The sequence below is a fragment of the Parus major genome, chromosome 2, assembly GCF_001522545.3.
Source record: "Parus major isolate Abel chromosome 2, Parus_major1.1, whole genome shotgun sequence".
In the NCBI taxonomy this organism is placed as follows: Eukaryota; Metazoa; Chordata; class Aves; order Passeriformes; family Paridae; genus Parus; species Parus major.
Window position 1 is genome coordinate 133,766,240 of NC_031769.1, and position 26,145 is coordinate 133,792,384.

The following is a 26,145-nucleotide window of genomic DNA, read 5'->3' on the forward strand; positions in this document are numbered from 1 at the left end:
ATGAGACTCGTTTCCTGTTCATCCAGGGGACAGCACAGGAAGTGTCAGTTAAAAAAGAATGGGAAGGTGGCGGGGGCATGTGACTAGACCTTTCCTGCCTACAGAAATAGAATTTGTAACTGAGTTCTAATGGGTTCTGGCACAGGTTATGCTTGCAGTAATTGAGAAAACAAGACAGTAAGGATTAAAGGTTTTCTTCGCAGAGAAGAGTTTTTAAAAATGTTTAGTATACATGTCATATAAGTTCAAATCTTGCACAAATCAACTGCTGCGACAGAAATTTTCAGATGTTAAATTTTGAAATACATTTTGAAGCCAACACTGCCATGCATGTTTTCTGCACAAGTGTTCTGGCTGGAGTAGAATGGATTACTTTTAAGTGCAGACTTCAGTGCAGCAGTATGGCAAGCAAATCTGCTCCTACTACACACCTCAAAGTATCTGATAAGGGATGGAGATGAGAAAGTCGATGAATAAGCTTTAATAACAATCTATGTTTGTCCTTTTAGGAGCACTCAAGAAGCAAGGAGGTACCAGTCTCAATTCCTTCGCTATTGCTGACACAGGGCAAGGAAACTGGCTATCTACTTACTGCCTGTTTAAAGTGGAATCTGTTGGAAGCTATGTCTCATTTCTTAGAAAATTAGTGATTACTGTTGCTATTTTTGAGACAATACAAAATAGACATAAATCAATACAATTTATTAAAAATAACAAGAGGTGGGCCAGTTACTAAGTTGCAAACAAAGCCTCTGAATACATCATGAAAGCACATTTGATCTTTGAGCTTTCAGCCATTTTAAAAGCCCTTGAGTTCTGTCACGTTCTGCATGGGGAGAGTGCTGCATTGCTTTTCCCTACTGCTATGTACTGCTTTGCTGTTCTTCCTTCCATCTACCTGCCAAACTTGAGCACAGCTGTTCTAGAGATTCCCCCATCTCTGCCCTGTGTTGAAATGGTGCCAGTAGGGAGGACACTGTTCTTGGCGAAGTGTCTTGAGTGGTCATAAGCCATGCAATATTATCAGTTTCATCTTTTTTTCCTGTGCTCTCCTTTCCTCCTTCCTATATCTTGATTTTTATCCTTGATAAATATGAAAACATTTTTGCTAAATTTAGTGAGGCTGCTGCTCTCATACTATCTTCTCTATTGGTTTGAGTTTTCTTGAGGATCCTGTACATGCCTGTGTATACTTCCTGTCTTTCCTTCCTGCTGCCATATGCTCCTCCTTTTCACTTTTGTATTTTGGTTGTTGGCCACATGCTCTTTTTTTTTAATTTCTTGGCTGAAAGCTGGACTTGATTGGTTTCACCGATATTCTTGACTGTGGAGGATTGACCTGCCAGGATGACTGAAAAATCATCCTTTCCTTGACTGTGCTGCAATTGTTCATGCTTGCCAGGTCTTGTGTTCATTTGTCTGAAGGGATTTGGAGCAAAATACTTCTTATATAGGGCATACGTAAAACAGTCCTAAATATGTTTCTGGAGTTTGGTATTAAAAGAATTGATTTGCAGGGAAAGGAAGGAGATTTTTAATTATAAATTAGGAACAGCCTTGTGAAAAGGACATAAGCAAGGGTGAAAAGAGGCAACAGGCACAAACTGATGCACAAGAAGTTCCACCTCAACACGAGGAAGAACTTTACTGTGCGGTTGAGTGTGCACTGGAACAGATTACCCAGAGAAGTTGTAGTCTCCCTATCTAAGGATATTCAAGAACTGCCTGGGTTCAATCCTGTGCCATGTGCTTTGGGATGACCCACTGTGGTTCTTTCCAACCTGGTGCATTCTGTGATTCTGTGATCGAGAGAAATCTGTGGTGGGAAGGGAATCAAATGCCTGAACCTCAACATTTGCAGCAGCAGGGCATGCTGGGTACCTCTTAAACTGAATATGAAAGGCTTTTTTTGTTCCTGGATTAGAAAGAAAATGTGTAATGGGATTATGAACATGCATCCCTTCAGCCCAGAAAGGAGCTGACTTGGTTCCTGTGCCATAAGCCCGAATTCAGGTGTCCACTATTTTAACCATAGTGTATGAGCTGCAGGTCCTCTGCACCTGCATGTTGTGAAGTAAGACTTCCCAGTGTGGTACAGGTATAGGTATGAGCATTTTCTAAACTGTTTCCTAAAAATACAGATGGGGGTTTTTATTGAACTCTTTGGAGGCTGATGATCTTTCCCTAGCTGTGTACAGCACCAGAGAGACTCAGGTGAGACATGACTAAGGTATAATATGAGAGGGAAAAAAGCTAAGTTGGTATGTTTGGGGCAACAGCTGGCATATGCTCTATGGATTGTGGAACAAAGACCAAAGTTTGGGACTGGTGCGTTATAGTAATTCAGGTGTGTTCTAACAAAGGGCAGCTTAAGCTGTGTCCTTGCAGTATGGAGGAGGAAAGGCAGAGGCTTTGAAGGTAACTGAATTTTGGACAGAGATCAGAGCAAACACTTTTATCACGAATGTGATTGGAATGATGTCACCTCTTGATGAGCACAGTAGCTAAATGCCTAATGAGAGCTGAACTGACTGAAGAACCTGAAGGGCAGAAAGAAACTTTGGCATTGTTCTGGTTATGAGATCGGCCTATTGGCATCTTAAACATAAGTGTAGGTTATTGCCACTTTGTTGCCTCTTCCTGCAAAAACCCCCCAAAAAGTCACCTGTGAATGCATCTAGAACCAAAGATCACTTTTTCCTCTAAATTATGGTGCATTTCACTGTCACTCAAAGCAAAGATCACTTAAGCAATAATGGCTGTGAGTGAAAAATCCAACATTGTAATGAAGCTGGTAATATCAGGTGTAAGATACTGCTGTCTTGGTCCTGCACAGACATATTTTGATGTAAGAATAAAATTTTCTGTAACGTGTTTCAGTCCCAGGAAGAGACATTCAGGAATTTTGAAATGCCATGGTTGTGTAAAATTTACATTAATAATACCTTTGACTGGTAATTTTGGCCCTAATGTCCCTATAATTTAAAAGCTTTTGAAAGTGACATTTGAGCAATATGAACTGCAGCAGTGTCACAAGACAAGCCAGATGGCTGCAGGCACCCAAGAAGGTGGGAAAGCATGGAAGACAAAGTTACAGAAATGCAAGCAAGATGCTCTAATGTCCATCTCTGTTAGATGGGGACTATATTACTTCAGATGATCTGTTAAGAGTTCTCCTCCTTAATGTAATGCTTAATGAAGCCTCTAGAATCTCTACTGCAAACACGAAATAATTCACCACGCAGGCATCACAGGGACATGAAAGATGTGGGAGACACTTCTGTGTATCACCCTCTTAAGTGGTGCAAATGCTCCCCACACGTGGCCAATTACACTCCTTTGTGGATTACTCATAGCTTCTTTCCCAAAAGCTGCAGTGCAATACATGGCAGTCTCGGGCTTCCCTGGAACCCTTCTTCTCTGGGTCACACAAGGAAATACTACACTTGTTTTGTTGAAGGAGGCCAGTGAGGTTCGAATGGCCAAAGGTGGTGTTGAAGACTTGGGTGGAATCAGAAAAACCCCAGTTTTGCCTGTTGGGTAGCACTGCTGTCCTCTGATCTATCCACAGATTGTAGGTTTTGGATGTGGAGAGTGCATGTTCTGATGGTCACAGTGTGCATGCATGCTGAGACCACGACTTCAGATGGGTTAAATGCCAGAAAGACTGATACTGTTCTGCGATTGCAGCACTGAGGAGTTACAGGTTTCCAGATGATTGCATTGGGTTAAAGATTAGGTCACTTGCATCTGTGAATGCAGTGTGAGGCAGCAAAGCAGGTTGTGTGTGCAGCTGCGGCCCAGCTGGAGCCTTTAACTGGTGAGTGCTTACACTTGGAAGTGTACTCTGGTTTTCTCAGTCTAATTCTGTTCTCCTGGAACAGTACCTGACACACTACCTCCTCTAGCTCGGCCTGTACCTGACAGCTCAGCTAGAATGGGGTATTTTTTATACCTTTTGACAGAAAAACACACACTTGACATTTCTATCATGCTTTACTGAACTTGTGATTATAAAGGTAATTTACAATAAAGCAATTAAATAAACAATAAGTTAAAACACAATACATTTATACATAGTATTTCAAAGGGCTCAAGAGACTATCAGGTTCCAATACATAAAGACTTTAAAACAACATTAAGATTTGAAGTGTATCCACGCCTATACTTATCATTGTAACAAGTGTTAAGACTCCCAACAATGTACATTTTTGGTTACAGTCCCTGTATACGCACAAGACCAGTGGAATGCTCAAGCAATTGCACAATTGAGAAGAGCACTACATGAGACAGGCACGAACGATGTGCTGGAAGCTGCCTGGGGAATACGGGTTTTACCTCTAAATTGAATTGACACTTGGGACAACAAATGGAAAGCGTTAGCATGCTTTCTGGAGCACAGGTGTGATACCCTAAGGGAAGGATAGTGCTGTCTAGAGAAATACCCCACCTTTCCCTCCATCTCACACTACCCTTGAGCCAGTGCAAAGATGCCTGTACATTTGCTCAGTGAACCATCCAGGGAGAGTGACTGAGCTCAGCAGTGGAACAGGAAAGAGCAATAGGCTCGAATTCCTGATTTTCCTGGTTATGTTCACTGTGCAGATGTGCTGGCACAAGAAAGTCACCAGGACAAGGGAGGGACATGGTGCCTGCCAGCCAGGAGGACTATTTCTGTAAGCAGCAGTACTGTTAAAAACATCTTGTGGAAGTACAAGGTTTAGCTTATTTTTTTTTTTTTTTAAACAAAGAACATGTTTTTGAACTGATCTATAGTGCAAATCAAATACTCAAAACCAAATGATGGACTCTGCCAGAATATACAGTAGCTTTTTATGATCTATCTCATCCCTCTTTGCCTCAGCCAGTTGGTGCCCAGGGACAGAGTAGACTTTAGGTTTTGATACTGAAGGGTGTTCGGCGTAAAGAGTGCAGGGCCACCAGGCAGCAACCACGAAGCAATGCTCCAATATTGTAAATAGGATCTGTTCCTCCTCTCTGAGTACTCAAAGCCCACACAATAGTTGGTACAACAGGGGCTGCTACAGCCAGAAGATCCCCAAGGAGACTGCTGCTCCAGTATCTCCTCTTTATTCCTGCATTAACATACTCAAAGGCTTCATCATCGTGAGTTTCTGTAAAATCAAGTTCTTTCATGAAACGGTTTTCATTAACTCTGTGCTCCACCTTTCTGCATGGAGACTCCATAGGAGACAAAAGGATGGCAGAATTGGGATCACTTGGAGTTAAGTCCACTATGATACCAGAATCACTGAAGCTTCCAAGAGAAAATTCACCCAATTCCTTCAGTGAAGAAGGTGGGCTTAGAGGACAGGTGTCTTGAGCTCTGAAGATGTTTTGAATGAGCTGCTCCACATCTAAGCTATATGGCACCACGTCAGTCTGGATGGCCTGTTCCACTGTCATGTTGCTTTTTTCTTCCTCCTGGCAATAAGTTAGTTTTCCATCCAGAATGATTTCAAGCATCTCTTTATTTACAGCAGCACTGAAGGGAGCTGGATCACTCAACTCAGAGGCTGTGGCGATCAAACTCTCTCCAGATGAGTCAGTCCCATTAGCTCTGTCCTCACTAAGGAGCAGATCAGTGTCTGCCACCTCCTCCAGACCCTGGTCCTCTGTGATGGGGCTGTCTGGCAGGGTGGCACACAGTGCTAACAGCTTCCCCTCTGAGTCGCTCGTGTACTCCAGGCTCTGCTCATCCCTCACAGAGTGGTCCTGAGCCATCTCCATGCTCTGCAGCAAAGATTCCAGTTTCTTGTTTTGAATGTTTATGTCTACGAAGTATTTCTGAATTTTTTTGTCTTTCTCAGCCAAGCTGTTTTTCATGCTTTCAATAACCTGCTTAAGTTGTTTAATTTCACTTCTTGCTTCCTTTAAGGCCAGCTCTGCCTCCACACGATTGCACTCTTCCTCAATCCAGTCTTCCCTCATTCGTCCCAGCTGAGCTTTAAGCTCTTCTATTTCTGTTTCCCTGTAACAAAATAAAATGAGGTGACACTTCTGCTGACTGCTCAGTTAAAGTCAACATGAGGCCACACCCCACAGCCATAGCTCTGCTGCTGAGATGCTCCAAGAAGGAAGCAAATTTCTCCAGGTGCCATTTGTGGCCACCTCTGAGAGAGTCTATGCCAGCTGATTGTTAATGGGAGTTACTGACCTCCCCACAAAACCAGCAGCCTTGTGGGCTGTGCTGTGATCCTGGACAATTTGAGGCACAGGTGGTGACCTCTAGGTCAGGTCTAACCAGTGTAGTGCTTAAAATCTCCCCTACTGCCTCGCCCTGGAGGAAATGGGAAACAGCTGCCTGGATGCATCCCTGGTGCCTGCCAGCAGCTTGTCAGTACCTCCAGAGCCAGTGCTGGCCTCAGACAGCCAGGGAGCTCAGGTCTGCAGGCTTTCAGCAGGGAGCCAGAGGCTGCTGCAAGCACATGGGGAGCAAGTGGGGGAGAGGGGACTCCTATGTCAATTCCAGGCCTTGCAGATGCAGAGGAAGAGCACTAGATCCCTGGAACTCTGTCTTGGGCTCCATTCAAACAACCCTTTGTGCCCCCTTGGGTTTTCTGTGCTGGAGAGCCAGCTCTCAGAGTGCAGTCTCACTAAAAGAGACATCTGTTGCTGCATAATGCACATTGTCATTTCTTTGCTCAGCATCCATACAAAGGGCTATTGTGAAAAAATCAGTATATAAGCAACAAAAACACAAATGGGCACAGTGGTCTGGTTATGAGCTTTTCTTTCACTGGGAGAAGGAGGACATTGCAGCCCTACTTCACTGAGAGGTAGAACAGGATGCTAAGGTAATGCACGCTGGCAGGTAGAAACTGTTGTATGCATAAAAGGTCTCAATCTAAATCAGACTTGTAAAAAGTTGTCTTTTTAAAGTATTCTATTGTGAAAGTTCCAAAAAGGAAAAAGAGACATATTTAGAGCTAGATTTATAGATAAACTCATTGTTTTGCATTCCCTTAGTACATTCTGAAATCTGAAATACCGAAAACAACCTAATATTTCAAATTTCTTAATGGAAACTTCATTGATCAAGAAATGAGCAATACCACTCAGGTTTACCACCCCTAAATGTTCCCAAATAAATCTTTCTGACTGATTTCTGAAGTGAGGCTTACCTTTCTTTAAGTTTGCTTTCAGATTCCTTCAGCTTGGTTTTCAAATGCCGTACTGCCACTTCTTTCTGCTGCAGAGGAGTCAAATATTGCTCTGGATTTTGTGGCTTAATGCTGTGATTGTCACCACAAGAATTGTATCTCCCTGATCGTCTGAAAAAATCCAAAACAAACCATCACATTCCATCACTCTTACAGTTCTTACATCCTGGCAGAATGAAAAGCATCCCATTGACGGATAAATGCAAACCTTGCCTCATCTGGGGCTCCTCAGTGTCCACACAAGTTACATCACCTTGCAAATCAAAGTACCTGAGGAACCAGCTGATTTTTAGCTACAGTGCAAAATTTACTATTTATTGTACTTGGCTTCATTGTCATTACATCAAATGAGGCTTCTAACTTTAAAATACCTGGCCATTCCTTCACCTCAAATGGGTGGTGTGCCCAAGAGCAGGAAGGGCAAGGGCACCCATCTACAGACAGCCAGGCAAGGCAGCCCAAGGACTGAGTTCAGCTCCACACAGGAGTTATAAAGCTGAGCACACTGAAAACTACACTCATCCTGTCTGGTTTTGGGTGTGTATCTTACATGCTTGGCTGCCAAGTTGTCTGGGAGAGAGGGCAACAGCAGTAGCATGGTGGCCATTTCTTCACTGCAACGTGTCACATGCTCTGGCAGGTATCTGTGTTCTTTCCTGTGCAGGAAACTGCGCTCCTTAGGGAGGTGCCGAAGGCTAGGCGGGGTGAATTTTCACCCAAGTGTATCATGCTTCCTACACCACCCCTCCCAACTCTCTCCAAACTGAAAAGAACCCTACAACAAATGAACCAGTAAATCCTCATAAGAAGTGATGGCATGAAAATGCATGAAATAGCCTGCCTTGGAGTGAAAGCCAACTGCAAAGGACTTTAACTCAAAGTAATCTTGAATTTTACAGTGCTGAAACAATAGAGCTTTTACAGGGTATGAAGAACTTTGCTGACTGCTAAGTCACCTATACAAGGCATCACAGCTATGGTGAGGAGCAAGATGACCTGCATGCCAACTCCTACAGCTGATTCCAGAATACAGTGCAGAGGGTGTCAATGGACCCAGCACCAGGAGGCTGAAACACAGACTTGCCTCATCACTGGACTGCTGTCACTTCCTTTGTATGAGCCTGAGTTGCTGCTGCTGGCTGAAGAAGCTCTGTAACTCTGATGGATGTTAGCAGGACTCAGATGGTTTTTGCACAGTGTTGATGAAGCGTCCTTTCCGTGTGAAGCGGGTGGACTGGCTCCAGACTTGTAGGATAAGGATCCATTATTCCGACCATAAGGACCACGACTGGAGAACAAAAATGGTGAAAACATTATTCTCATCACACAACCCATTATGTGTCTTACTTTACACACAAAGTTCTCTAAACAATAAACCAGAGAGATAACTGTGAGTGGCTGGAAAGAAATAAAGTTCTGACATGATCAGCCACTGCACGTTCTGTCACTGGCAGGGGGCTCTCAGTCTGAATTATGTGTTCTAAGGAAATCTCAGCCATTTTACATCTCTCTGTGGACAGCACAGCTCCCAGTGACTTCATCAGACCATCCATGTTCCCTGAATCTTTGACTCTGTTAAGTAATGAGAGGCCTGTGGTCTGGACTAATGCCAAAGGAACCACACTCCAGCTCTCCCTGGCCAGGCCTGCAGAGTGGTGTCTGTGCATGGAGGGTTGCTGTAAGACTGCTTTCATGCTCCTCAGCATGCAGCCTGGGGGATCACAGTGTGCACTGAAAACAGATTCTGTTTGGGCCACTGCTCTTTTCTGCCTTTGGCATACTGGGTGCTTCATCTGTCATGGTCAGCTATTCATTCACTTCGATATAGCTTGAACCCCACGGAGAGCAGGCTGAAATAGTATTAAAAGAGACAAAGGAAAGCACAGTCTTCTCTTTTTTCCTTCCAGTTTTTCTCATACATATTTACCTTTCTTTTACCATTCTTTATTAAAGAATCTGTCAACTGTGTGTGTTTGAAAGCAATTGGTATCCTCCCTGCCTGACAGCTGCCCAAGGGCTGGAGTGCTCTGAGGCCAGCTTCCTGGGATGTGTCCCTCTCCTGCTCACTTGGTTTGTCATCCTACACTACTACACTGCTACCTTCATTCTCCCATCGAAGCTGTTCTTCTAAATGGTAATGAAAGGACAGGTTTAAAAAAATAAAATAAAAAAAATATCAATCAGAAAATACCAGGAAAAGGCAAACCCCGCCAGGCTTGAATATAAAAAATCAAATACCACAGAACTATGAAGCAACATGTCTTCTTTAAATTGTTTCACTTGGTTTTTTCCCTTCTCTGCAAATGGAACAGTTTATAAGGAACAGATGGTTGAGTGGCTGCTGCGAACCTTCATCACACTGCTGTGGTTTGGGTGATTTTGTAATTATTTTACAATGAAGTACAGGGCTGTGGTTTGTGACAACACTGAAGTATTCCATAGCAAGTAAAGTCAAACGGTTAAAAAAGAACATACTGCAAAGGAGTTATCTCTTTCCAGTTTATACAGTGTATCATCAGCTCTGGTGTGGTAGAACTTGTAGAGACTGTGCTTAACATAGCAGCGCATCTGGAGGAGCCTATTACAGAGGAATTCTGTCCAATCCAGGATGCCAGTATGCTCTAGTTGAAAGTTATATTAACATGCACAGTAGTATACGAAATTATACGGAATCTTACTGAAATTAAGATGATTTTAGGGCTTCATATTATACTTGCTACCATTTTTTCCCACAGCCAGTAACTTTCCTTGCTAGATGTAATCTAGAGGGAACTTCAGTAGTGTTTATTTTTCTAACAGTCTGATGATTCAGATAGGGAAGCGCTCTCAAAGCCTCATTCTGATGAGCTCTGTATGCCGGGACACATCGTGGCCTTCAAGACGCCTGTGTGACTCAAGCACATGGGTCTCCTGCTGCCGGTCCCAGCCTGCCTGCCAGCTCTTCCATGGCAGGAAACCAGTCCTGTCCATCTGAACTCCTTCCTCCTGCTCCACGAACTGTAACCAGCAGGGATTGCGTGGGCAGAACGCAACGTGCACTGCTCCATCCCAATGCCCCTGTATTCTCAAGCTGTCCGAATTTGCAGTTTACAAATGACAGGGAGAAATCTTACAGAAATCTTTCATGAACAGTTCATTTAGACAGGTGACTATGATACTTTTTTTTTTTTTTTAAATTGCCCGTAGGCTGGGCAAGGGTACTTCAGAAAAAAATAATAAAAATAAAAAAACATCAAAGGCAATACTGTCTACTTCTTAAAACAAAAAATAAGATCATGATCTGGAAAGGTGTAAGCTGACCTGACAATTTATGACAGAGATAAAACAAAGTGCTAAGACCAGAAGGTTTAGGTTAACTGGTTAGAAATACTGCTGTTAACTAACATACCCAGCTCTCCCTCCACTCCAGCCAATGCCTGGATTGTATTTCCCACACTTGCCACGAATAAACAAATAAACCCCAACAGCTGGCTGATCTGGCATACTGACAATTTTTGTGCACTGAATACAGAATTTTTTTTCTTTCTTATATTGCAGTTCTCACCAGCATGCTACCCAAGAGCCTTGTGTTAACCTGATTGTTTAAAAATGCAACACCTTACACAGTAGTCTGTCTTTGCACTAGCAACATTCAGGAAAAATTGCTTTGCTTACTTGCGAGAAAAAGAAGATCTCTTGCTTCCAGCAGCTGACATATGGACTTCAGGTGCTGAAATACTGCCTGTGCTGCTTGAAGAGCTAAAATCAGCTTCACTGCCTGGAAAGGAAAAGGAAAGAGTGAAAACATGATGGAAATTATAACTCAAAAGATTGTTTTCAAAATAACAGTGAATCACAAGCATCCTTCCTTTGTCTGTTCTGGGTGAATTTCAGAAGTTGCACGGATTTTCAAACATCCCTGAGGACAAGAACTGGATTTGTTCCAGATTTTCAACATTTCTTCAAAACTGGCACTTCAGCCAGAGCAGAAAAAAACATTTGGACACAAAACCCTCACACTACAGAAGCCATTTTAGGTCTCAGACAGGAGCACTTGTGTTGTGACAACCTGTTTGCTCCCTCACAGCCATTGATAGATGAATGAGGCTGCTCACATGGCTCCTTCAGGAACACAGTGATTAGAACACACTGCTGTAACTGGATATTTCTCATGCTTTAAACCATACAGAAACATTGCTCACTGCTTCTGTTTTGTTTTATGAGATAACATAAATGTACATATATATATATATTTATAAACCTGTAGAGGCTAACATATCTATATGTATCTATAGTATATCTATATATTTATCTACACACATATGCAGGTTTTCATGTGGTACAGAAGCATAGTGAGGCAGTTCTAATAACCTTAAAATAATCCAGTAATCACATGTAGGTCTCAGATACCGAGTCATCTGTCTGACTGCTGATTTTCTATGGATCACAGCTTTTATTTCACAAGCTCTGGCATATACTAGGGAAACTGCTCTCATTTTGCTAAGGTCAGTAGCAGATAGATGTACTAAGAAAATCTTATCCTCTGGAAAAAAAAATACCAAAGCTATAATTTTTTTCTAACCTGTCAGTCCAATGGCAAACGTTCTATGCCATACCCAGGTCTCATGCTGTAGAGCCACAGTAATGAATGGTGACTTGAGCAGAGGGGATTGAAATAACTCTCCAACATCCTTTAAGCAGCTGACCAAGGGGAGCATGTCTCACCTGGGAATTTCTGGATGTCGTCCCATGGATAGACATCCCCAAGACACCAGCTGCAAACTTGCTGTTTTTACCATCCTTTCCACACAGGGAAGATGCAGCTGCAGCCACCATCATCCTCCCACTGCAGCTAGACCTCAATCTCTCTTAAATTCTTCACAGGACTGATGGTAAAGGGCGCACCTTTCACCCTGAACACCTGAGACTAGGAAAAGGCTTTGTCAGAACCTGGCTTCACAGCCTTAAAGAGGCTGAGACAGCCAGCAACCAGTCTTACCATGTGGCAACACTTAGCAACTGGCCTTAAGATAAGGTGTGATTGGATTTAACCCAATACTTTCCCTACCTCATGACATCTGAGACCAGCCTACATTTTTCTGTGCCTCTGCATCAGCCCATCCCAGGATATTCCTCAGCTTCATTTCAAAGTGCTCAGATACAAAGCTTAGCTCTTCAAAAGGGGATCCCAGGGACCCAGCTCTAGCACCTCTAACCTGCTCCATATCCCGTACAACACCCCGATAATAAGACCCAAGCTACCACAGCCACAACCAGATCAGAGCTGCGTGAAAATTTGCAAGGGGAGGGAAGGAAAGCAGCAAAGCCACTTGGTTTCACAGGGAATTTATATCATGTTTACAGATGTAAATGTGAGTGACCCTCTCCCTAGGGAAGCAAAATGATCATGGGACATGACATTCCCAGATGCAACAGAGTTTTCCTAATAAACAGAACATCCCCATCTACAAAACTAATGTACGCTCCATGTAATGTACACTCTTGGTATCACACTACACTCAAAACTACTCTTCTAAACAAGACCCAAACAAGTAAACACATCACACAGATATCATACCTCTGGTGTTTGGGTCCCCAAAACATTCCAGCGCTTGCAAGACACCAGCAGCTTCCCCAAGTCCCGGCTGTGGCGCAGAGAGCAGGAGCCCTAGCCAAGGTTCATCTCTGGGTAAGCAGATCACATCATAATCAGATCTCGCTATCGAAAGCATTGCCGAGTGGCAAGGCTTAACAAGCGCCTCTTCCTGACCTGCCTGGCTTGGAGCACCAAGAGCTGCAGGGCTGGGCACTGCTGGCAGGAGCCAGCAGAGCCTGAAAACACAACCCCACCATCAGCAGAGCTTTCCGACAGACTGAACCGCATCTGAGACCAAGAACTGTGTCTGCAAAGCATGAACTAACCTTTCTGGCCCCAGTTCTAATAACAGCTACACACAAGCTTAACACTTAGCACAGGAGACTGCTTATGTTTAAAATTAGGCATGTGGCTATTTATAGGATCTTTGAGAACATTTTATAAGTTAAAGGGGTCACTGCTAGTGATGGTTCCAAGTGTACAAATGATGTTCAAGCCAGTTTTGTGTGTAGCAGAGCTTGACAGAAATGCTATTAGGAGACTTTAAAAAATATCTTCTCCCATTTGGTAGACATCTCTCAGCAAAATAACATGGCATCTATCCATAAAATATCCATTGCAACATATTCTCCTGGGTAGGCGTGACTTCTGTCTTACAAATATCTTAACAAAACATGAAACTCCTCGTCTTAGCAGCAGCGCAGGCAGGGGCTGAACACGGCTTCTCATTCTCCTAACTCCATTCTCCAGGCTGACAGCTTCCTAAGAACGCCTGTTGACTCTTTCTGTCACTGTAACTATGTAATGACAAAAGCTCACATATGTAAGCCCCAGAACAGCCCATTAATTTAGTGCTAACTCTGAAAGAGACTGACATTTCTCAACCCCGCATTCCTTTGTCCTAACTGGCCATAACACTTGTTTAGCTTCAATCACAGACTTTCCTCTTAAAAGGAGTGTCTCACTAACCCCTTGCTGCAAAAGATGCAACAGGTTGAGTCACCACCTTCAGCCGTATGTCATTTGGGCTTCACTCATTCATGTTCTTCCACGCCGCAGCCATCGGTGTCCCAGCCCATGGAGGCAGCCTGAGCCATGCTGGGGAGCCCGTCCTCCCGCCTCCCCCCGCCTGGCAGCGGGCTCCGAGCAGCACGCCCACGCCGCGGGAGCAGAGCTCGGCACTGCTCTGTGCAATGGGAGGAACAGCACAAGGATGGCCAGCGAAGTACCGTCACATTTTCCAGGGTTGCTCTTTGCCGGGAACGGGTATGTGAGAAGCAAGAGTGACACCCTGCAGAGCCCGGTGCCGTCCCCGCACTTCACCGCTCGGTGGGCTGCGGCACCGAGCTGAGAGCGCTCTGCAGCGGCATCGCGCTCTGTGCTGCCTCTCGCCTCCTTGTGCCCCGACAGCATCGCGACAGTCACCGGGCTCGGCTGACACCGAGCGAGGAGAAGGGAGGCCGTGCCAGCTGCCGTGCTGCCCGTGACGAGCCCGGGCAGAGGCACACAGGGTGACCACGGTCCGGCGGACGCGTGTGGCATCGGCCACCACAGCTCGGGGAGCTCACACTCGCCTGTCGCAGCATGGGAACCAACTGGGAGGCTCTTAGGAATGTCTCAAGGGCAGGTTTCCCACCCTGCAAATGATGCAATTACAGATGCGGGGGCGGGACTGAGCAGCGGGAGAAGGAGCTGCGTGTGCCAGGTACGCCTCCAGCTGGCACCAGCTGCTGTTTGTGCAGGGCAGCCACCACCCACTGGAGCCTCAGCCCTAACCCTGCCTCAGCCGCAGTGCGAGGACAACAGCTGTCCGACTGCATCACACACACTGCACTCACACCTCTTACAGGTAGAACTGATCACCTTTTACAGGTACATTGGGCCTACCAGGTATATAAACCACAGAGCTTAGCTCTCTTTTGACTCCATAAACATGACCTCTTTATATGTGTATCAGTCTTGAAGTAGGTTTTGCATATAGCCAGTGAAACAGAGCTGTAAATAAAACGGCGTTGACAGAAACAGCTTGTCCTCAAAATGTAAAGCACTTAAATTTGCTGAGCTTTCTTGCCTTCAAAAGCACTATACAGCAAAGTGACCAAAATATTCATACATATTAACCTCTTTGGTGCAGCTACTTGAGAAATACGTGGCATGCTGTCTCTCTAGACAGCTAGTTTTAGAGACCCCATGGGTAGAACTTTGGCCTGACTGTGTGAAAAAATATCCAGCAAAGTCATTAGAAGCAGCTGGAAAAGTAGAGAGAATTCAGTTGTAATGCCCACTAAAGAAAGAGCCTGTATTTTTAAAAGATTTGGTTCAATTTAACTCACAGCTACATCTCTAGCTCCAATATTTAACATCATAAGCAGTATATTTCCAGGAACCACTAATGCTGCTTTTATTTTTCTATTTAATATGGGGCTGTTCCTGCAAGATAGATTTTGTGTGCCACAAACAATCTAGGAAAGAAAACCACACTGCTCACATGCACTGAAAAATGTAAGAAAACCACCAAAGCTGCAAAGAAGCAATGACATCTTTCTTTAACATTCCAGGCTTTTCTTCAGATAACAGCCTTAAAAATGACCCATTTTAAGGGCCAAGTCTCCTAGTGGGAAATGTGCTGAATTCAAAGTGTCAAGACCATAGATGACAGTGGGTTTTGGTTCCAGTTCCTGGCCTTTGACTTTATTACTTGTTTGACTTAGGATTATTGTATGGGAGGCTCTTATTTTGGAATTAACTATTACATTTCACACTGAACAGTAACTGGGTAAAAGCAGGTATAACCTTGAGAGCAAGGAACAGGTCACAGCTCTCCTCCATGTGGATTTATGTAATCTTTGGTGACAGAAGCTGCTCACACATGCTCTGCCTCTGCCTGTATCACTCTCTCCACTGTAATGAGTTCTAACATCAGGGGAGGAAGTTGAGGATGCCCAGTAAATTGCAGTGGTTCAGGAACTTTTAGGAGAAGTGTAGATTTGAGTTCCTTTGGTCTAAAGAAGGCACTGGACTCAGACTTTTTCCTCAAGCTCTAACTGCTTGGACTGGTAGCACTAGCTCTCTGCTGTGAATCTTGAATTTTAGTACCTAATCAGCCCTCTGGTTTTATGAGGTTTAGTCATCAAACTCACATTTGTGAGTTGTGCTCCATGAATAATGGCAAGAAACTGAGTACAGCAATGTCTGGCATCCCTTCCCTATTGCACTGCACTGGCCAATGAATGAAGCCATTCCTCTCCACTCTTGGGTGGACCCAACTGCACTCCCCCAGCAGACAGGTCTGTGGTCACATTTCAGCTGGGTGCTTGGCCCAGTCACAGCTGGGAACTTGGGCAGCTGGCAGATACACAGTCAGAGGGGATGTGGAGCAAAACTTTGGGTGTGGGTCTCCATAGATCGTTCAAATGTTTTGGGCAAGAAGACTTGGGCAAAACCAGACAGCCTTTTGGGAAGGACTGCAACACAGATCGTGCTTCCCTGTCTTTGGACCTAAATGCAATTTTATAAATGATTATTTATATTGATTTTCACTCATTTTTCTTGCTTATTCTTTTTACTTTGAAAGAAGGATTATTATCAAATAATTAATCTCATTAAGCAGTTTTCTGATCTAAGTACTATAGTTGTAGTAGTAATCTGAACCACACTAATGCAAATTATAAGCATTGCAGATCTCAACATGAATACATAATGTGACTTATGTATTCTGTGAAACCACAATCAATCAAGCTCTTCTCTCAAAACACAGTCACTACAAAATAATTACTGACATTGGCTGAGAGCCATCATGCATATTCTGCATATCACTATGATCTGGTTTGTGTTTTTCTTAATTGTTTCTAATTCACTGATTTGTAGAGAAGCCAAAAGCTGATGTTGGAATAGACAAAGAGCATTACAAGTTGGAGTTTTTTGTTGCTTTATGTATTTTTAAGGATATTATTCTTACAGAAGTCAGCCTGACCTAATTATTTTTTTGTGCTTGTATATGGAGCTTGAGCCATTCTACCAATGCCTTAAAAGCAGCTTCCATAATTTCACTCCTCTCAGCCTGAAGTGACCTTTGTCAGGGGAACATATGCTCATGGAGCAGAAGGGAACAGTCTGGGGAACTTATCTTCATGTTCAAACAAAAAGGCTCTTTGTTATTAGAGACAGAAAGATGCTCCTTTCCTACACCAACCTCAATACAAACATTGAGACTGGAGGTTCAAAAAATACACCGGGAGTTGTATAACATAATGCTAACTTGCATTTGACAGTTTTATAAATTATTTCTTCCATCCACCTATGGACACTTATTTTTTATTATTTATTTTTTATACCCATGCAGTATCACCCAAGGGGATTTTTTTATGTACCGGGCAGTACTATTTGGTCTTTTTGAAGGGAAATGGATAGGCTGGTCAGAAGTATTTTTAGGAACTGGAAAATGTCATCTTTGGCAGGGATAACTTAGCAGTACACAGAGAGGCAGCAAACTTCATCACAGACTGGGAAAAGATCCCAGCCCTCCCGTCACGTTGGTGGCAGAAGTTTAACAAAGGGCTTTCAGAGGCCCCTTCAACACATCTCCTAAATCTGGTTCCTGTGTGCAAGGAGGAGAAAAGCTGTCTGGGGCACAGCAAGGAGCTGCACAGGCCCACGGGCACAGTGTATCTGCAAGTGCATGAAATTGCATGCAAAACCTGATTCAAGTGAAAGCTTTTGCATAATCACCCTTAATATAAGACATATGGTTTTCATTACAAAGTGCATAAAACATTTTAAATCAGTTTGACATGTTTTCAACAGGCAAGGGAAAAACACTGGAAGGAGAAACATATCTGGGAGGTAACTGATGAAACAACCCTGAAATTCCAGGATAAAAATCAAAATTTGTTGTAAGCTAATAAAATATTTACTGTAACACACATGTTGAAATTATTACAAAAAAATAAATAAAGTTCAAGTGCCATCTATTGAAAAGAACAGTAGAACCTTACCCAGTTGGTTGCATAAACTATATTTTTTACAGTAACAAATCTAAGGTAGGTCTGAGGCCAATGCATTTCAAGTTATGACTGCCATAATTTTGCTGCTTTTTTTTACTCTTACTGAACAGACAAGAAGCCTGTGTTGTTTCTGCTTATTGATTCCTGCAGGTGTGTGGTCAAGTTGTACTCCACCAGCTCTAGCAAACATTCAGCCTGCCCAGATTTCAAAAGCAAACAGCTTCCTATTATTTACAGAATCTAAGAACGGTGGAACACTGTCCTCATGACCAATGAAGTGCCTCAGCATGGAAATAAGACAATGTAATACTAATAAAATATGAAACAAACCTGGCAGAATTTTAATTTATTTTAAATACATTTTATGTAATGATGTATATAAACTACACTATTACAAGGCAGGTTTGTTATTTTTTTATGCCACATTAAAGGCAGTACATTTGAGACTCCTTGAAGAAGTGATGTCCACCTTGCAGTGGCTGGAGGATGAATGTACAAAACGAGGCCAGGTCTCCATATCCTGGGGGAAGTTATGGGAATTTGGGAACTGGTGCTCTCCCTAACTGCCATCTCAACTAGGAACCACCTCCCACCAGTCTCACTCAGCAAAACTTCTCAACTCTCACAAACTCTTGTTTCTGTGCATGCCTAGAAGCAGGTCACCTTAAAAAGTGATGAGCAGTTTAGTGTCTCTTTTGAAAGACCTGGGTGGATGTTTCACACTACACCACATAAATCAGGATCCACACAAAACAAGCCAATGACAGCTCTTTTATGCTGTGTGCTTTACTGGGGAAATGCAAGCTCCACCTGGGATTCTTAGGGCCAGGCTTAGCTTTGCATTGGGAGGATGTTGCACATGATCTCCCCATCACACCCCTGGAACACAGCATCCATCAGTAAGAACTTGATAAAGAGATGAGGTCCCATCCTTGCAGATTGTCATGCCCTTCTCCAGCTCCTCCCTAAAACCGCATAGTTTGGAATGCCTATCTTCATTAACCCCTGCTAAATGGGTGAAATCCATACAAACCTGAGTTTTCCACAGCTCCCACGTCCATCAGGAGACTCCACCCTGCACACAACACAGATAAGAAAACTATTCTCTGCAATCTGAAGTTTTAGCAAAGTTGGGCAACTTCTATCTAATTTTTCTGTCTGCTGGGTTTTATTTATGAGTACTGTTGTTTCTTTACTAGAACAGGGACTGGACTTCATTTTTCCTTTCTCCTAGGCTCTTCCCAAGCTCAGAATTCTTAACTTCATGGGAGAACCAAAATGGAGTGAAGACATCTAAAGCACAGCTTCATCAGGATTTAGATAGCTAGGTATGCAAAAGCAAGTAAAATACCACTGCTTAAATAGGCCAAATGTTTAAAATGACACCACCATCTGCAAAGATCTGGTAAGTTGCTTATGCTCGACCTTCCACTTCTGACTCTACTCACCACCCACTCACCAAAGCCTTTATACGACAGTGAAATCAAGTAAGTGAGATTTGCCTGACTAAAATAAAGACATTCCCTTATCTTTCCATTCTCATGCATAAATACAGATATATAAACATGAGGAATATACAGATTTATCCACTTAATACTGCTCTAAGGATTTGAAGTAATGACTCTGAGGTAAAAAAATCTTTTAGGTAGTAATTTGGTCACCTAAAAAAAACAGATCAGAGAACACTAAAAATATTTATGATTTGAAGTTAAACATGGCCAGAAAAATGGAAAAGCAGATTTTTCTACTTTCTGTTTGAAATGATGCTTTAATTATGAAAACAAATGCCTTCCTTCTTTTAAAAACGGGGTAAAACATAAAAATAGATCCCAAAAAATTCAAAATACTTTAGATTGAATATGGCCTTTGTTCAGTTTGAAACAAAGATTTTCTTTTATGTTTTGATTTGGCTGCAACCTCCAAATCAATTGTTTGCATAGCTCTGGTTGGAACATAGCAAGATGTCAGACAAAAAAGCAAGAGGAGAAAGAAAAATAGAAAAGGAAATAATCTATCAATTCCTGAGTAAACACTGCTCAGAAAACACTTTAAATCCCATGATTCTCATTAAAAAGGCATTAATAACCTGGATAAATTCCAAAAAAGGTCAACAATAATGATAACAGCATTACAGGGCACTGTTTATGAAATGAGATTAAGGGAATGCAATTTGTTTATTCTAAGATAAAAATGCATACTAACAACACAGTTTATCATGGGAGGAGGAATACAGCTGGAAAACTGTAAAGAAAACTATGTAACAGCAACACAGGGTTCTGGCTGTGATGCATGTTATTTCATGAAAAGTTACTTGGAATAAAAACTCATAGTGAGTGGGAGTTGTGCATAGTAAAATGTATCTGGAGTAGGTTCAGAATACTTTAACCAGGGTAAGTTAGGAAGCTATTTTAAACATTGGCACAAATAATACAGATTGTAATTTAAAAGCTGAGGACAAAAAGTATTCCTAAGGGAAGATTCATAATGGACTCTTTCGTATGCACAGTGTTTAATTCTGTGAATTAAAAAACCCACAGAAAGCAACCACAAGGCACAGAAAACTCACTGCAGTAAATACACAAATTTCAAGGCATGTTCTATGTTGACCTCACACACATTTTAAAACAAATACTTAGGAGCGTGCAGTGTGTATAGCATTGCTTTGGTTGGTCCTTTCTGGCTCAAATTCCACTCTGGATTAGCAGAGGAGAAAAAAACCCAAACAAACCTGCTTGGATATACAAAAAGAATTTTATTGTTTTTACTAAAGATCACAGCTATTGCCATCTTCAATACCAACCTCTAAACCCCAGGGCCCCTCTTACGCCAGGCCCTCAGCTGTCTCCCCAATGCAGGAGCACGTCCCCGCAGGCCCCGGGAGACCTTCATTGCCATCATTTCGGCCTGAAGGATGCATCGTGTGGCAGGGATCTGGTGCTGAGCAGCATCCCAGGCACTCCCTGCAGAAGTCCCAGCCCAGCTCCCCTCCTCACTCCCACCTGCACTCAGGGCGGGCAGGGGCTCTCTCCTGGGCCAAGCGCGAGGTGAAGCCCCAGGCCGCAGGCAGCCTCGGCCACCATCTCGCTGGAACAGCGGCTGTCCCACTTTCTGTGTGTCCTGAGCAGCACCAGGACAATTAATGGGCCAGGGAGAGACAGACAAAGGAGTTGCCGTGTGCCTGCTGGGAACTCAGCTCCGAACCCCCAGCGAAAGAGAAACTAAATGGAAGCGGAACAGCTTCCCTGGGAGCAGGCACCCCGCATCCCCTCAGCCTGCTCGGCGGCTCTGTATTAGGGCACTCCTCTCCTTTGTGCTACAGGCCACCCCCCAAAATACATACAACAAAGAGATCTAAATCTAAGTTTCCATTTACTGAACTAAGCAACGTGGACATCCTTTTATTTATTTCTTTTATTTTTAGTACGGAAGGAGGTATGCAACAGCAGATTTTTGGCCAAGGCTCTGAATTGCAGGTGGCCAGCCCAGAGCTGGGCAGGTCACTATGTAGAACAGGTGGCACTCAGGCTTTCAGCTTTTACTTGCCAATTTCTCCTTTACAACTTGCTGGCTTCTTTTTTGGATCCTCTATTTTTGCTGTGACATCTGGGCACTTCTTGACTCTAAGAGTCTTCTGAACAAAGAAATATATGTCCCGAGAGGCAGCAGCCTACCCACTAATTGCCTATGTCTCTACTTAGCAACATCTAAAACAATTTTTTAGAAGGGGTTGGATTATAAAATTTGTGACACAGAATTAAAAGATGGTTTTTGTATACCGCTTGAACAGGAACTTGTAGATCTGTGTTAAATACTATGAAATGCTTTGAAGTTGAAGCATTACTTGTAGCTTCTATTTTGCTTATTCATGTTTAAAAGAAATAATTGTGTATTTGAACATGTTCTTCCCCATCAATTCAAGCAAAATTGTTTAAATTAGAAGTTTAAATCTAAAATACGTATAAATCTGAACTAAAAACCTACTGCTATGCCAACAATTTTTACCTACTTTTCTAAGCATCTTTTGCTTAAAATACTTATATTCTGGTTATATTCCAGTATTATTTTTCAGAAGTTACAAGGACTTATTTCACTTCAGTGTGAATTAGTAGCTTTAGGACTTTAGTTAGTCCTAAAAATACTTAAGTTCTGTGAATCTGTAGTGCAAAGTGGGATTCAGAATCTCCCTTTGCAATACTAGGCAGCTTGGGAAGCAGTCCTCACAAAGTGGACAAACGGAGAGTGCCTAAGCTTATCAGAGTTGAATGGAAGAGGAAAAAGCACCTAATTAGAGGTACTTGAAGGTCTATGTGTGCTTTTCAAGCACAAACTTTCTTCCACAACTGAATGTCTAAGAACTTCCCTTTCTATTAAAAAAAGAAAGAAGCCAAAAAAGAGAAAGAAAAGCCACAGATACTATGGTTGACTTCAGCAAGAGCCAACAGCAGAGGTGTCAGAGGCCTGATGAGGACACAGGAGATGCAGGTAGGATTCATCTGACTAAACATGGAAGTCTCCCATGTCTGAGCCAACCTCAGTCCCATGCTCACTCAACATAATCAGTTAAGTAAATGTTTTAACATTTGGTCAGAAGGATCACACACCAGATACAGTGGCTTAATTCTTTCTACCTCCTTTAAAACAAAATAGGACTTTAGTACACTCATGTAGGCAAAGATAATTCCTACACCACAAATTGGGAATTGAATTAGGGCCATATCTGCTCTGTTCATCTTGGATGAAGACCATGAATTCACATGTCCCTCACCTCCAAAATAGCTCCTGTAACCCCTACAAGGGAAGTGGCAGGTTCACCTGCTAAAGCTGTTTTGTGTCCCTTGAGCAATGGAATCAACCACTTAGACCAGAGAAAGTCAGACCCCATTTGCTACTGAAGGCTGTCTAAGGAGACAATTAGATTCATGTTTGACTTCTTCTGCATCACAAAAGGTGAGGGATTTATTCCAGACAGAGAAGCTCCAACCAACAGGATCTACTGGCTGTGCTGGGTCTAGAACTAGAAGGAAATATTCCAAGGGGCCATTAGAATCTGGATATCCCAGAGTATGCAGGGGAGGCTGGGCTTTGCAAATGCCAGATTCTCAGCAGTATCACCCCCACCACCATCCCTCAAACCTCACAGGCTGGCCGCCTTCCAGACCTTACTGACTGCTACAACCACCAAACCTCTGCAGGGTAAGGTCCCTCTGGGCTCAGCTCCCAAACACAAGCTCTGAGAACAGCATGGGCTGGAATCCAGACATGATGTCCTCACTCCTGGAGAGTGAGATGTGCATGTGCATCCTCCCCAGAGCACACCCTGCTCCTCTGGGACCCACAGAACCGAGGCCTTAATAACTCCCTGTGATGGCAGGTGAGGCAAGCAAATCTGCACAGCTCCATAGCAGAAGACATGAAAGTAAAGCAGTCAGATATGCAGGAGGACAGGACATACAGAATTATTGTCCAGAAGCATTTTTTTGTTTAGAATATCAGCAGTACCTATTTTGTGTGGGTGCAAAATGAAAAGTGAAGAGAAAGAAGAAAAGCAAAATAACTGAAGAAAACTGCCACAACTGTATTTGTTAGATTCTGTATTAGAAAATGGTCTCAGAACCTTTAGTGTCACAAATGAAATGATGAAATACACATATTAGAAAGGGAGAAGAGTGTGACAAACTGTACAGGAAACAAATGTTGCCTACAGTTGGATCTGAATGTCAGGATGGTTATAATGGCTGCTATCAGGTGTGAGATAGAAGTGAAGCATTCAAAGCATGTGCTTGTATCTGAGAAAGATGCTTCCCTTTTTATTGACAAGGTGATGTTTTAAAAAACAGATCAAAAGCCTTCCAAAAGCACAAGTAGTTGACCACTGTGTATCTACTCTTTGCCAAATATCAAGTGGCTTAACTATATAATGCTCAAGTTAAAGCTCTTCTAATCTGGTTTAAATTACTCAGGGAACCTGGGTTTTCGCTCTTCCTCTTTTCACTTGCAACCTCCTCTGTACCTGTCAGAGAATCTGTGCTCTACACTTATCAATAAACTTTGTCAGATCAAGAGATTCTTTGCTATTAATTCAAGTAATTTAAGGGAAGAACTAATGGTCAGTCATAGGCAAGATGTTCCATCATTTGGTATCAACTCAGTTCACTTGGTCAATCTTCAGAACCTCTTTTGGTTCTATGATCAATTATTTAAAGTACACTGAACCTGGTGTATCTCATTTACTAATTTCAGCATTCTTATGCATGCCAGCCACATATTAAGTAATTGAATATTCCTAGGAATGGAAGCATGGATTTCCCAATTTCACTACTCAAATATGGTTATCACTGGTTACAGGATGGGAACATGGTGTTCACTGATTAAATACTGCATTTCTAACCAGGTTAAATGTTCTCTGATATACCCTTGTTCTAAATTATCCCTCCCCCAAGAAAAGGGGAAGTCTTGGAATGTGGGTTATGAGGTGCTGTTAAATAAGTTACAGCAAAAAGACAGACACCAGTCTTCTCATTGCTCTTACCTTTGTGGGATGGAATGAAGAATGCAAATTTGTTTTAAGGATCAGTCAAGGCACTTTGCTATCTCCAAATACAAGTTTTCCATTAATTTTGTTTTGGGTTTTTTTTCAAACAATCAAACAGTGTGATTTTGTGTTAGAATACACACTACACCACCATCAGCATTTTAAGAAGTGTTTCATTGTAATAGGTAGGTGTCCTAGCCAGTAGTTAAAAAAATTCATGAGTTTCTTTGTGTGCCATAGGAATTGTTCAAGTTAGCACATTTTGTAACTAGGTTTTTGTATTCTGTACTGCTGGTCCTGAACAACAGGGACAACAGACCTATTATTTTCCAACTGCTCACAGAAATTTGGTACAGAGAATAAAGAAAAGTCATGCAAATACCAAATACAATGTTCTTGGATAAATGTGCCAGTAAAACATGTCTTTATAATGTTTTATTAATCTTTCCAGGATAAAACAAAGTTCTATCATTGCAAAATGATGCAATCAGATGGAAGTTCTTGACAGTGAAATAAATTTCCAGAATTACCTGTAAGACAATCCTCTCACACAACTTACACACCAACTCATGTTTTTCAAGTGAAGTGCACACACACACATCAGAGTCAGACATTGCTATTCCCACAGTCAGACTGAAATGAGGGAATGAGTTGACAGAAGACTTGTAAAATAATACATACAGATGCCAGGAGTATAACCTTAATCAAAACCTTTATGTTTTGTTTTTAAAATAACCAAAGCGACTGCCTTTAGAATATAGACAGACATGGAAGTAAAGTAGCAATATGGATTAATTTATCTGCTGATTTGATAGTAATGGATTAACTAGTCACTACCCTTGGTTTTAGAGGGGACTCCCAGAAATAAGTTCCTGGACATTTAGTGTCCTGGGAATCTAATCCTCACACACTAGACAATTAAAAAGAATAAAAATCCCCCAAACTTCAGGAAAAGCATTATGTTTTAACAGCTAGACATTGTTAACAGGTCAAATATATTTTGCAGCTAACACTTGTATTTCTTCTCTGATCTGTTTGGCTTATTTAAGTTCTAGTCTTAATATTTCCAGTTCTCTAGGGTAATTTTCCTTGCCTCCTTTTTGATCACTATCAGCTCCAACACTGACTAAAAAAGGACCTGCACCTATTGAATCCTCACAACCAAGTAAGGGCAATATATTCTGCTCCACCTGTCTCTCCTAAGATTTCTAATAGTTCTAAAGCCTTCAAAGAATTATCTGTTCAGACTGGGACATCCTATCCCAAGGCTGATTTATGCTGACTTAATAAATTCACCAGGAAAAAGTAGGAAACACATATTGAGTACAAAATTACTTACTTTGCCTTGTACTTAGCTATTTATTAAATAACATTTTTAGTTAAATAGTGATTATTAAAATATACTTTTTTTTCCCCAATGTACCTTCATTTTTATGAACTTAAGTGGCCAAGAAAGGGCAGGGAAAAAAATTGTGCCTTGCAACTACTTAACTACAAATCTGGCTGATGCACTATTAAAGGACAAAAAAAAAGTTTAGCAGCACAGGATTACAGAATCACTGGGAGGTAAAAGGGATCTTTTGAAGCCACCCAGCCCAGTTCTCCACTCAAAAAAGTCTAGGTGTCCAGGACCATATCCAGTTGAGTTTTGACTATATCCATGGATGGAGATTCCACAGCATCTCCAGGCAATGTGTGCCACTGTCTGACCACAGACAAAAAAAAAAAGAAAGCGTTTTCTTGTGTCCAGATGGAATTTCAGGTTTTTCAATTTCTGCTCATTGCCTATTGTGCAACAAATGTAGGTGCTCTGTGTGGTGGAAGCTTCTGAGATTTTCCCATTCATCTGAA

At 42.3% G+C, this 26,145-nt stretch overlaps 1 protein-coding gene across 2 annotated transcripts in view; it reads right to left on the minus strand.

Moving 5' to 3' along the window:
* Positions 1-3,977: 3,977 nt before the first annotated feature.
* The window catches only part of SYBU (syntabulin), a 39,718-nt gene continuing 17,550 nt past the window's right edge, over positions 3,978-26,145 (minus strand). The window contains exons 1-5 of one of the 2 annotated variants that reach the window (XM_033512421.1): positions 12,742-12,823; positions 10,839-10,941; positions 8,269-8,472; positions 7,146-7,295; positions 3,978-5,992 (exon numbers count right to left, since the gene is read on the minus strand). In XM_033512421.1, coding sequence (XP_033368312.1) covers positions 4,894-5,992; positions 7,146-7,295; positions 8,269-8,472; positions 10,839-10,879 — 1,494 coding nt within the window. In that variant the 5' untranslated portion in view covers positions 10,880-10,941; positions 12,742-12,823 and the 3' untranslated portion in view covers positions 3,978-4,893. Of the gene's footprint in view, positions 5,993-7,145; positions 7,296-8,268; positions 8,473-10,838; positions 10,942-12,741; positions 12,824-26,145 lie in introns of those variants that run through there. The other variant, XM_015618205.3, reaches the window with a different exon arrangement.